Genomic DNA, 13850 nt, shown 5'->3' with positions numbered 1-13850 from the left:
ACACTACCCACCTGAATCGGCGGGTAGAAATCGATCTCTCGGGGATCGAATTATCGCGTCTCGTTGGGACGCAACAATCGATCCCTGAATCGATGCTTCTACTCCACCAGCGGAGGTAGGAGTAAGCGCCGTCGACGGGGGAGCCGCGGAGGTCGATTTGCCGCCGTCCTCAAAGCGGGGTAAGTCGGCTCCGATACATCGAATTCAGCTACGCCATTCGCGTAGCTGAATTTGCGTATCTTAAATTGACCCCCCCCCCCCCATAGTGAGGATGTAGCCTAAGTTACGGGTTGCATGGTAAATATATTTAATTACAGGGTAAATAGTGGGTTATTTTTGCACTATTTTGCATCCTGACCTCAAGTTTACTATTAAAAAGGAACCACAAATCTGCATCAACATACAACTACAATGATAAATAGGATTTGGAATTTCACATGTCCCATTTTTTGCATAATATTTCTGCATTATTAAATAAAGGTTTAAAAATAATCTAGATTGTCCTCTGTTAACATCCATGTAAGAGATTATTTTTATGAAAAAAATAAATTAGATTTTAAAAAACACTGAAAGTTCTACTGATTTCACTCTGTACATCCACAGCAGCAGAGTGAACAACTTTTGCAACTGTGGAACATTCCACCGTGAAATAACACAAAGCCACACCTGAGTAACCAACATCAATATTCTGCTTTTACATTATGCCTCAGTTTCATAAGCAATGGTGTAAATATAAATATAGTTGAAGTTTCATACTGTGCATGTACAATGACAACATTCAAACTCTTATTTTTAAATTGTATATATGCACATTTGTCTGCAGACTAATCAGGGAAGAGTAAGCACCTGAGGCCTGATCCATTGAGGTCCATGGAAACACTTCCATTGACATCAATCATCAGACCCCTAGAAAGTTTCACTTGGAAAAGTGCCACTGTTTTTGAGTTATACAGGGGGGGAGCGGGGGAATTCCAAGGGCCAGATTGTGACTTGTACAATGCACCTGCATAAGGGAGTAGGAAGGAGTGAATTTCTTCCAGATATCACCTGGGTGTGAAATCTGAACCTTGTGTATGCACATAGCAGTGAAAGGGTGTTGTTTGTCCAGTTACTTGCCCATCCTCACACCAAAAGCAGTGGGTTGGAATAGGTAAGGCCGTGGCTCCATCACCCCAAAGTGCTAGTGCAGGGAGTGTGATAACTTACTGCTGGTGCAGGTCAGCAGGAAATTACTATCCCTTCCTCTAAAGCTAGAGGAAAACAGGGGAGGAACTGTGACTCAGAGATACATTTTTGAGTCACAATGGCTATGTCCACACTGCAATTAGATGCCCCCAGCTGGCCTATACCAAATGACTAGGGCTTGAAGGGCTGTTTAATTGCAGTGTAGATATTTGGGCTCAGGCTGCAGCTCGAACTCTGGGACCCTCCCACTACACATGAGCCAGCTGGGGGGGTTAATTGCTGTGTAGACATACCCAGTGATTTCCAGGGCTAGTCCTGGTGCAGCTTACACCGCACCACTTACGCACGGCTGTGCCTAAAGTCATAAGAGGGGATTTTCAAAAGAGCCTGTGTGACTTAGAACATAAAAACAAGCACTAGTTACTTGCAATGGGACAGGTGCTCCTAAATCATGTAGGCACTTTTGAAAATCTCACTCAAACTTTCTCCAGAAGTATTTCATTTCATTTTCAGCTAATTTATTTCCATAGTCTGAATATTTAAATACTAATTTTCAAGATTCAGTACCGAATCTAGCAGAGACAAGCTATTGACTATAATTCTGTACTTACATGTTCAGAAACAAACAGTGAAATGTGTGGAAGTGCTGCCATGCCTTTGGTTTTAATCTCAGGAAACTGCTTATAACGAGCTACTAGAACACTGTAGAGGTTTGAGATGGTCCCACCTAACAGCATGGAAGGGAAACAAATATTTCTATTTTGGTTTGAATAGCTTATTCCTACTGGGAATTTAAATTTTACATCACTGCATCATAGGGCCAGATTCTCAACTGGTATAAATTAGCATACCTCCATTGGCTTAATTTTGATTCCCTAATGCAACAATTTGCAATTCACCAGCTGACTGCCCATTTTGACTGCAGGATATGTGTATAGAATACCAGTCAAATCTTGGCCACAGAATTTTCTCCCCACCATTTAATCCCTTGTGCACTTCTCCAGGCTTCCACTGATTTGATAAGATTTGCCATTGGGAGTCCCAGCTTGTTGGAACTCTTAAGGTTCATGCTTGTCAGGCAAATTTGATTGCAAGTCTCCTTTTCTTTTCCCCAACCCACCATGTCCCAGTCCCTAATAGAAACAGAGGGAATTAAGGAGCTTGATTCAGAATGATCAGATTCTGATTTCTGAGAGGTTCATTTCTTTCTCTATTCTTATTGTATCATTACACCAGAAGGTACTTTCTGATAATTAGCTTGATGTAAAATTGAATTCTGAGAAGCTTTGTGGATTTTTATTCTGAGAAAGTTTTCATTGCAGTAATCTTCTTCTTCTTTATCCTGTCATTTTTTTATTTACATGATTGCTATTAACAGTATTTTGAAATTATAAATAATGTTTTAAATAATTTAACCATATTATTGAAAACTGCAAAAAAGTTCAATTCAAGTTTGCTTTTAGATTAAAGGGAAGGTTCAAGTTGCTGCCTATTTTATTTAAGCTACTTTGCTGATCCCTAAAACAAACCTAGTGCAGTTTTCATACAGAGCCTGATCCAAAAGTGAGTGAACTTAATGGAAAGACTCTCACTGATTTGCTTGGGCTTCAGATCAGGCCCATAGCAAGGGTAATTTCCTGTCTACTTACCAGGAGAAAATATACCATCTGCTTCCATTTCTCCCCATCCAACCATTTCATGCATTTTCTTGAGAAGGATCTCCTCCATGACAACGAACACTGGAGCTATTTCATATGTAAACCTAAAATATGTTTTTAAAAAATAGCAACAGGCTGTTTTCTTAAATGTATTTCTATTACACAAAATAGGCACAAAAGGAATTGAGACAACTTGATTTAGTAGTGATATAAGGGGTGAGATTAGACTAGTGGCCTCCTTTCCTTTTTTCTTCCCCATTACCTTCTTCTTTCTCATCCCACATAATATCCATTATCTGACTATACATTTCGAATGCGAAAATGTTCAGAGAGGATATGTTTTATCTACCCTGAGATTGTATTTAAAAAGTATAAACATTAGCCAGTTCTCCTCAAGTCTCTCATAAAAAAAAATGTTATTTGGCAAGTTACTATGGTGTGAAACTGAAATACCTATCATTTTACAGACCCATCTTTTCTACATTTGCCTTAAATCAGTGGGTAATGCCATATTTAAAGTTCTTCCCAAATTCTAGAAAGCAATATGCTGTGGGTGTTACTAAACACTCAGCATGTGCCATTCTGCAGCAATTGTGTTTTCCTGCTAAGCACAGAAGGATACTGTGATTACTGTAGATACCTGAGGTGGCAAAAGTAGACTCCTTAATTGTGCCCACTGAATCTAGAAATGGTGTTCTAGATTCTGTCTCACTTACATCTGTGTAACTGTTGACTTCACTGGATTTATTTGTTGTTTGCACTGGGATGGCCCTAAAAATCACAGCTCAGCTGATTAAAATAGTCCAACATTTCAGGGTCATTCCTCAAGTGAATTTTGCTTGAAACTATAACATGAGACAATGTTACACTGTCTGTTTATTACTACAGCATCTCTCAGGTGTGCTTTCTAATATGATGTCCTGGGCACCAAGTGAGGCAAAGCATTTAGAAGATTCCCAAAGAACCATGTATAGATGTAGAGCCACATCATGGCCCTATTAGATACTGGGGAGCTGCTGAGGTGGAGAGCTAAAGGAAGGTATTTGTAGATGGAGTTGGAGAAGGCTCTCAAACCAAAGTGACCAGATTGTGTGCAGACAGACAAGAAGCCAGTGTTATAAGAGCAGACAAAGAACTAGAGAGAGACATAAAGTCCGCTTATTACACACACGCTTTCACCATAATTCAAATATCTACATGACTCCAAACCAATTTAAAAAGTCCATTCCCAAAACTTCCTAGTCACTCATGTGAGCATTTATATGGACTCTTAAAAATACAAAGGAAAGGAGGAAGAGCTAACATTCACTAAATTTAGGAGTGAATTTTTATCTGGAAAAATGGAATTACCTACCAAGCTAAAAAAACCCCAAACACTGTACTGTTTCCTGACTGACATATTAGTCATTCGCTTTGTGTGGCTAATACTGCTCTGTAATACAAGGGAAAGATATGAATGTTTACTAGGCAGTTAGTGAATGAAGGTAACTATCAGAGCATGACATTATGACTGTATCATAGCAAATAAAAATTGAAGGTGTAGCTATTTTCTATTCTCCCTTTGACTGAAACTACTTATAATTGTACTGCTCTCCAGCACATATTTTTATGTTCTATTCTTTCTTAGAATTGTATTTAGTTAAAAAATATGGTTATAGCTAACCTGGTGGTGTAGCTACACTATTCACTATAGACCTATTAGACCTCCAGCTAAAACAGAAACAATTTTGATTGAGCCAAAAAACTATACCAAGACAGCTCTTAAATTTAGTTCAAAATGTCCAGGTGAAAGACTATAATCTGCAGCAACCAGCCAGGATAATTTTACCAAACTACTCACAGCTGTCTATGCAGTTTCCACTCAAGCATCTCCATAAACACCCCAGCTTTGTTGTAATAGAAAACAATAGCAGGAATTTACTTTGGTTGAAAGAAATCTGGGGCTTACATTTAAAAAAAAAAAAAAACTAAACCTGCAGCCAGTGTTCTACATGCCTATTTTTAACATGTGCAATGCTCCGTGCATGAACAAGTTTGACTGAAGTACAAAAATGTAGGCTAATGAATGTAAACTATATTTGCATGCCAGACTGTCAAAGTGACAAGCCGGTTAATAATACATTAGTGCTTGACTAGGCCCTGATCCAGCAAAACACTTAAGCACATATTTAACCACATAACTAGTACCCTTCTGGTTGGGCTACTCACATAGGTAACGTTAAGGAAAGGTAAGTGTTTTTGTCCATAGTGTTTTTCCTAGGTAGATCTGAAAGTACTTTCCAAAGATGGGTAAGCATTATCATCCCCATTTTTTAGACTATCAAATACATAAATTCTACTGTATGTGAATTAATATATCTCTAAGCTGAAAAGGGTTAAGATGTTATGGTACACTGACATTCTGCACACTTTCTCCAGCTAATCTTTCCTATGGGGTTATACAATGCATGTTTTTCTGAAATGTCTCCAAAGAGATGTGTTCCAATGTTCTTGTGGATAGTAAAAATCTGCTAAGACATTTGAATTGGGAAATAGGGACAGAAATACAGTATGGCTGAAAGCTGTTTAGGTGCAGCATTGCTCATCTCTGTGGACACTAGTCTCTGTTCCAGTGTCTTTAATAATGTTGTCCTTTTAGAAAAGAAAAGTTTGATTATTTTTCCCCATTACATTATAAACTGCACTGAGCGGCATCCCTTAGAATGTATGAATGGAAATTATGGATGTAAGATACTTGGTTTTAGGCACATGGAAGGTACATTGGCTAACTCTATCACCTCCATTCTTCCTTTCTATCCTCCCTACAGTCAGTCTCTATGAGGTGCTCCCCCCTTTGGCTTTGTGATGTCTTTTCAGTAAATACATGCATTTTATGGCTTAAACCTAGTACTTTTCAACTTCTCCTGCCTACCAAGACCACACAGTCTACTCCACATATTCTCCACAGATAAAGCATCTTCAATAATCCCCTCAAGGCTTCTGCTTCCACCTCCCATTCTCAAAAATGAGCTGAACAAAACTTTTTTTGTCAAAACTTTTTTTTAACATGAAAAATGATTATTCAAACTAAATTAATTTTCATTTTGGTCCAAATTTTTGTAAAAAGAAATAGAAACTGATTTTTTTTATATGCTGAAAACTGGTGTTGTTTTTTTAAACCAAAATAGTTTTTTAACAGATTTTTATTTGGGGGAAATGATTTTTTGTTGAAAAAAAACTAAACTTCCTCCATCCACAGAAAATTTGTGGGCCAGGGGATAGAATTTTTCAAAATTAATTGAGGAAAATACATATATATTTCAGTCAACTCCACTAGATCCTTTATCCCTTCCAGGAAGCATCCAGTTCTTGAATTCACTTTCTTAGCCAAGTCTCTCACTCTCTCTTTCTCTCTCTGCCTTTCCTTATCTCAAACACCCGCCCTTAATCATTTACACTCCTTGCGGAGTAATATACAAAATTCTTACTAGGATTATTAAATGCTATCAACAAAATTAAAAAAAATTAGAGTTTTAAAAGTTCAGTATAATTGTTACAAAGTCTTATTTTACTGGAAAACATGTGGCCAAATCTCCAAGATGAAAGTCTTGAAAGTATATGGATCAAATGTTCCAAAAATCGCTTCTTAGTTTGCAGCTGCAACTTGATGCACTAAGTTTTGTCCATGCAGTTTTTCGACTCCCAACATTTAGCATGCTCAATCCTTGTATTTGCATTTATAAATCAGGGAGTTGAGCATCTAATTACCCATGATGCATGTGCCAATTTAAGGTTTTGTGTTCACTAAGATGTCTTGGATGTATCAAAAGTATTTGAGGGTGCAGAATTGCACATGCCAATCCTGAAGTCTGGTTTGAGGTTCCTTTGAAAATATGGCAGCATGTGCCAAAATATTCATTTTGGCCATTCAGCCCTACAAGTTTCACAAAAAAAGGAAGATTTTGCTGTGTTATGGTTATGCTGAACATTTTGCATATACTTAATTTCTTTGTGTTTTATTTCAGAAATTCTTCTAGTGAGAATCTGAGAGCTCTGAAATTTTGTTATATGTTATGTTTAATTATAATAGAATCAATCAGCTTTAAGTTGCGGTTGGGATTTCCTGGGAACCCCTCTGGTAGAGGCTGTGGCAGAGAATCAGCCATGTTGACCTAGCCATGTTCTCTCCTCAGCAGTCATTTTGGGGCTATATCGGTCAGCTATGAGCTCCCTAGTGGAGCAGGGGATGTGTGCAGTCTGTCTCCTGCAGTCCCTCTCTGGGAATTTTCCAACATCAGGGGCCTTACACCCTTGGTCACATGGATGTAACTTGGGACTGAATCTAGTCCTGTAACATAAACAGGGATGTTAGTGATTTTGAGTTCCCATTGTTTGGTACTGATGTGTCTTTCAAGTGAACCCTGTTATTCCCTCTACTCAGTACATCTGTGTATGTTTTGCCCCAAAATAAACCTGTATCATTATTAGCTGCTCTTAAGTTAAATTAATTGGCTCATAGTTTTAAGACTGCTGTCCGGAGTATGTTCTACTTGAAAACAACCAGTGAGTTTACATCCAGTGCAGGCTCCTGTACAGCCATTGTCACTGTGCTGTACATCATGGTTTATCTACCTCGGTTGTCTGTAGTGCACAGATTCCTGCTACCTAGCCAACACTATTTATGCAAGCATTCACGCATTTGTTTAAAAAATGGGAAGTCTGTGCTTGCTTGTTTTCAGATAGGTACTTTGTATTCTAGAAAAGTAGTAAAAAGTGGCTGGCTTTTGTTAGTATTTAACTTGTAACCAAAGACTGGGATTTACAGTACATACATGTTTGTATTTGCAGTAGCTGACAGCCATTCACCAGCTAGTCCAACAATGTCAAGGCCACTGGAGAGTTGGTTGAAGTAGCGAGGATGTCCTAAAATGAAATAAAAATAAACCAGAATCTGTGTAAGAGATAGAAATACATTGTTCTTCAGCTCAGTCCCCAGTTAACTTGTGTTGATAAGGACAGTGAAATCAGTATGGAGAATAAGAAAGTGTGTCTCTTTATGCTAATGTTGGGGAAAGAAGCCTTCCTTAAAAATGGGTATGAAGTAAAACCTAGGACATTCAAGTCTTTATTGAGCAAATTAATTAAACTACATTTTCCAATTAAGTAGCTTACTTTCTACTAACACCAGAATTCAAATCATTCAAGACAACTGGTTCCTTATATTGGAATGTGGGTAACATTTTCAAAAGCATTTAGGTCAATAAGATGTATGTGCTTTAGAGCATTTTTCCATTTGAGATCAAAACCCTTTTACTATTCTGAACCAACTGTCTCTAAATCTAAGGATATTTTTGAACCCAATGTGCTATCCCTTAAACCTTTGTACATGCCAAGTCAATTCACATCTAAAAAGGCGTTAAAAATAAATATACACAGTTGAAAAAATTGTCTAAATATTTTAGAAACCTCCCTAGTGTCATGCACTGCAAAGGGGAAAGAGAACAGAAAAACAAACAAAAATACTCAGCCCTATCTAAAATGTTGTCAGTTCCTGTACATAATTCTCTTTAATGAATAATTACATTAAATTATTTAAATAAAGAATTACATTAGTGAATAATTCATGAAAGTGTTAACTGGTTCTCTTGAGGAAGTGAATTCTCACCCCTTATTTCTTACTGTATCAAAACAAGTTGAGAGCAGAACAATACGCACACCCCACTGGAAATACAGGATAAGGAAAAAAATATTTAACGAGTTATATGAATCTGGCAAAACGAAGAGTCCTGGACAAATTGATTCCAGTATGGAGAAATGTCAGATCCCTAAACAATGATATATATGCCTGTGAAGATATGAGACAGATACATTTTTGCTGTGGGGGACACTATGTTACCTGTTTTAACTCCATATTTTAAGGTATCCCTACAGTCAACAAGTATCTGTTCCAAAGGCTCTGGCTGATCACGCAGCTCCAAACTGAACCCTTCCAAGCCTTCCAGAAGCTGATGGGGGTGATGAAAGTCCAGAACTTTGCTCTTCCCGTCATAGGTTTTTTTAATATAATTCAGGAGAATTTCTACCACTTCAAGCAAGAACTGGTCTGTGAATTCCTCACCATTCCTAGTAGGCAACAAGTCTAGAAAGAAATCAAGGGAACATCAGTGTAATGTTAACAAGTACTCAGGAGTCAGGTTGGTTGGAGACAAGACACACTGCTTTTATTGACTTCACAAATGCTCTGTTCAGTCTCACCCTGCACAGGCTTCTGGGAATATCCAGTTTCCACTGAACATGCTCAGAAGTTTACTCTAGTTGTTTCCATCGTTGTAACACATGGTGGTGTTCAGTGAGCATTCAGACCCAGATCCAAGGTATTTAAGAGCCTTATTGCCAATGGAAGTCTTAACTGTTCATTTTAAGGAAGTGAATCCTCACCGCACTGGAAAATCAGTGGGAGTTAAGCTCCTAAATTCCTTTGAAGATGTGGGCTTAAGTGCATAAGGTGCTTGGAAAAGATCTGCTTTATTCGGTTACCAGTTCCAACCAACTGTGCATAACAACAACAACATGAACTTCTGCAGCGTCCCACCCAGACTCTTTTTCTAGGAAGCTCAGCCCTTAAAGGCACAGTCCCCATTATCATATTACTTATTCCTACTATTATCATGTAAGGGCTTGGCACGTTAACCCTCTTGTAGCATTCACAATATGTTGCACTTCTGTAGCACCTTTCATGTGCGGAGCTCAGAACATAGATGCAGACAGTGGGGAAACAGGCATTTTGCGCAGTGACCCAACTCTCTAACAGGGTGTTGAAGGGCCAATTCAGACTGGAAGAGGCTAGAAGGGCAGGGATAATTTCCTACTGGTACAGAAAGGAGATTTACTATGCTACTGTTTCCAGTTTGATTCTCAGAACCTGAAGACCACAGCTCCCTCTCAGTCTACTAGTGACAATGCAATTGATAGGATCAAAATTTCACTCATCCTCTTCCCACTAGAAAGGAGGGGCAAGATCGTCCATAAATCCTTGGGTCTCTGCCTCACCACCATGATGAAAATACCCTTTGAATCCATTCACTTGTACTCAGTGGCCTGCGACGTAGGAAGAGAGAAACTCCTAGGTCTTCATTGAGCATGAGCAAAAATCCTAATGGCTTAGCTACCCCTCCTCTGGTCTATAGGTACAGGCTACAGGAACCCTTGGTTCCTCCTCAGGGTGCATGTGTGTGTGGTAGGGTTGCCAGGCATCTAGTTTTCAACCGGAACACCTGGTCAAAAAGTGACCCTGGCGGCTCCGGTCAGCACCACCAATCGGGCTATTAAAAGTCCAGTCAGCAGTGTTGCGAGTCTAAAGGAGGCTAGTCCCTACCTGTCCTGGCATCACGCGCTGCCCCCCGGCAACCACGGCCAATGGGAGCTGAGGGGGGCGGTGCCTGTGGGCGAGAACAGTGCGCAGAGTGTCCTGGCCCCCCTGCCTAGGAGCCAGACCTGCTGGCCACTTCCAGGGCCCAGCACAGAGTCAGGATAGGCAGGGAGCCTGCCTTAGCCCTGCTGTGCCATTGACCGGGAGCCGCCCGAGGTAAACTCATGCCCCAACACAGAGCCCCAACCCGCTGCCCCAGCCCTGAGCCCCCCCAAACTCAGAGCCCTCTCCTGCACCCCAAACCCCTCATCCCCAGCCCCACCCCAGAGCCTGCACCCCCAGCAAAGAGTCCGTACCCCCTCCTGCACCCCAACCCCCTGCCTCAACCTGAAGCCCCCTCTTGCACTCCGAATGCCTCGGCCTCACCCTCAGCCTGGACCCACCTCCTGCACCCCAAACCCCTCATCCCCATCCCCACCCCAGAATCCACACCCTCAACCCTGTGCCTCAACCCGTAGCCCCCTCCCACACTCTGAATCCCTCGGCCCCACCCCCAAGCCTGGAGCCCCTTCCTGCATTCCTAACCTCTCATCCCCAACTCCACCTGGAGCCCTCACCCCCTCCTGCACCCCAACTTCCTGCCCCAGCCTGGATCCCCCTCCTGCACCCTGAACCCCTAATTTTTGGTCCCACCCCAGAGTCTGTGTCCCTAGTTAGAGCCCTAACCCCCCCCCACACCCAAACCTCCTGCCCCAGCCCCGTGACAGTGAGTGAGGGTGGGGGAGAGCAAGCCACCGAGGGAGGGGGAGTGATTAGGGGGGCGGGCCTAGGGGAAGGGGTGGGTGGGGTGGGTCTCAGGGAAGGGGCAGGGCTAGGGTGTTCAGCTTTGCGCAATTAGAAAGTTGGCAAACCTAGTGTGTATGTGGGGAGAAATTGCTGGTTCTTGGCCTATCAATCTATGGAGGGTGGGAAAAAAAGTGGGGGGACTTCTATTACCAGTTTTGCCTGCTGGCTTTATTTAGGAGATTTGTTACCAGATTTATGAAGATTAGAGAGAATGAGGAATAGAGAGGGAGAGATTGGGAACAGAGAAAAGAGGACACTTCATCTTCATTGTCCTCCATCTTTCCCCATTGGTCATATAAAATGTGGTCATCAAGCTGAACCATGACACATCTCCACAACAGGCTGTTTAGAAACAGGGAATCTTCCCAAGAGAAACACCAGACAGAATTTTTTGACAACAAAAGGAACAATTATAGAAAGAGTTGGTTGTTCTGTTGTTTTGTTTTTTTATGTCACACTTACCCGATGCATAGATATTTGAAAAATTAGCCACAAGGATCTCAGCGTTAGTGTCCTTTTCCTTCTCTTCACATTCTCCCTGAAAGCTAGAGATATGTTTCTCTCTCAGCTGGGAAGGTTCAAGATGGACCCGTTCATCTGGGAAAATGCCACCAGATTGAAAAAAGAAAATGGTTTTAAATGATTATTTGCAATGTAGGAATTTCCAGACCAGATCAGACGATAGTCCATCCACTAGTCCAGTATTCAGTCTGTGACAGTTGCCAGAGTCACAGTTCCAGGGTAACTGCACCTGTATCCCCACTCCAAGGTCCACTCAAGGAGTGTCTAGTCAGTCATCATCAGCCCAGTAGGGGCCCTAGTAGGCCAAAGTCTTTCCAACTCTTCTGCAAGGCCTAGGGCCTCCTATTTGACAGAATATCCTGTCTATTTACTGGATCAGAAAGAAGACCCTAAGTAAGTTTAAATGCAGCCTTTTTGTATCATAAGCCCTTTCTTTGTCTGTTGATCTCTGGAAAACCCAGTTTGAACAAGTATACACGAGCCTTCCTAGGGGGTGGTGGTACTTTGAAGAATTAGCAAATTGAGTAATTCACCTTAATCCCCCTCACCCTCCCACACACTGTTTTTGGTTCCTGCCAGAATTGTGATAACCCTTCCTCACCCCAGAGTTACATACAATGCCTGGCCCACAATGATACATAAACCATTCATAAACTTGTATTGGCTTGCAATATCTGGCACAGCCATTACCAGGTGCTTCAGAGGAAAATACAAGAAGTCCAGAGAGGAAGTTTCCTCCTACAATAATCTCCATCAAATAGTGACTGGATTATTCTCTGAAACGTTTATCCCGTATATTTTATGCTATCTAATAAAACTGGATTTTCTCGTTATCCTTATAAATGTCTAATCCTTTTCTGAACCCCACTAAGTCCTTGGGTTCAATAATATCTGATGACAAGGAGTTCCATGGGCCCCTTTACAAGTCTCTTTAAATCCCTCTTTCCACCATGCCCCTGTGTGATTTATCTGTGCCCCTATGTATATATTGTTCTGCCTATCTACTGTCAAGGATGGCACATTAACATAGAGCTTTACTCTTTCTAATACATATAGAATAGAGGAGGACACCCTTCCAAATCACCCTGGCTGCTTATCTTTTGGGGCCAACTTTGATACAATGGGATGGCTTGTTGGGATAATGTGCTAATCAACATGAGAAATGATCAAAATGTGGCCTCTAGCTATTTACCTACTATTTTTTTAAACATTTAACAAACATTTAACTTCCTTTGACAAACGGTTCATACAGCCCTTCAAACTATTACTTCTGGTCACCATAATTTCAAATTCTGACAGATGCCTACCTAACATATTTCCCATATTCCTGAGGTTTTCCTAAAGGAATCTCTAAAAGGCATTTCCAAAGTATCTAAATCCTTACGATGCATCCCACAGGTAAGATTCATATCAGGAGATCTGCCAGTGCAAGCCAAACAAAATAGTTGACTTCTGAAGGAATTTGCCTGGGGGAAAAAAAGGAGCCCACACGATTTAACCGGTTCTCTGACTATAAAGCTAACTTTTCTTTTGACTTCTGCCTGCACACACTCTGGAAAGAATCTGGACTTGGAGATGGATTTTAAAATCTGTTTGCCAATTAAGTGTGTCACAAGAGTTACTTTGACACATTTAACATCTTACTCAGGTAAATTGCCTCCACAGCTTGACAACTTTGGGTGGACATGGTTGTAGCATAAGTAACAATTGTCACTGGACTAAGGCACTTATTTAATTTTTTTTAAAGTACAAAAGCTAAATCCTAGACTCTATTTCATTATCACATTGAGCTAATGCTTATAACAGCTATCCAAAGAGGCAATTAAATTAGAACAAACCTTATATTCATCAGATAGCCATCTGTTTAGTTTAATAAAATGAGGTGCTTTCCTATTTTGGTTGTTGGATGGAAATGACTGATTTACCTAGGCTTTTATTAAATTACTTTTCTTTTATGTGATTTTGTGTTAATAATTGGGGAGAGCACAAAATACAAGGATCCATGTTTTGGGGGTTTTTTAAGATGGAAATAATTGAAGCAAATACACCTTCTTTTCTCTCATTGCCCTAGTGCAGTATGGTAGAGGCACAACGGGCACCACAGCTCTTGCTCACAGATGTTGGATCTCCTTTGCTCTCAGTGTTCTCTGCTTATGTGTTTCAAACAACAACATTAATACTAATAATCAGACATTTGCTTAAGCAGAACAGCAAAATCAAGGCAAGAAATACAACTTTGAAATGCTGTTGTTTACATGCAAAAAGAGGTCAACAGGTGTAGTCCTTGAAAC

At 40.6% G+C, this 13850-nt stretch overlaps 1 protein-coding gene across 24 annotated transcripts in view; it reads right to left on the bottom strand.

Annotated features, from left to right (window-relative positions):
• Window positions 1-13850, bottom strand: part of LOC101935566 (glutamate decarboxylase 1-like) — a 99924-nt gene that overhangs the window by 22933 nt on the left and 63141 nt on the right. For 23 of the 24 annotated variants that reach the window (XM_065584810.1, XM_065584812.1, XM_065584814.1 and 20 more), the window contains 5 exons: window positions 11500-11634; window positions 8719-8961; window positions 7655-7745; window positions 2835-2947; window positions 1797-1912 (listed from right to left, as the gene is read on the bottom strand). In XM_065584810.1, the coding sequence (XP_065440882.1) occupies window positions 1797-1912; window positions 2835-2947; window positions 7655-7745; window positions 8719-8961; window positions 11500-11634 (698 nt within the window). The remainder of the gene's footprint in view (window positions 1-1796; window positions 1913-2834; window positions 2948-7654; window positions 7746-8718; window positions 8962-11499; window positions 11635-13850) is intronic. The other variant, XM_065584820.1, reaches the window with a different exon arrangement.

This window comes from Chrysemys picta, chromosome 2 (genome assembly GCF_011386835.1).
Source record: "Chrysemys picta bellii isolate R12L10 chromosome 2, ASM1138683v2, whole genome shotgun sequence".
NCBI classification, from domain to species: domain Eukaryota; kingdom Metazoa; phylum Chordata; order Testudines; family Emydidae; genus Chrysemys; species Chrysemys picta.
The sequence above is the reverse complement of the archived record's forward strand: the minus strand, read 5'-3'. Positions and strand labels throughout refer to the sequence as shown.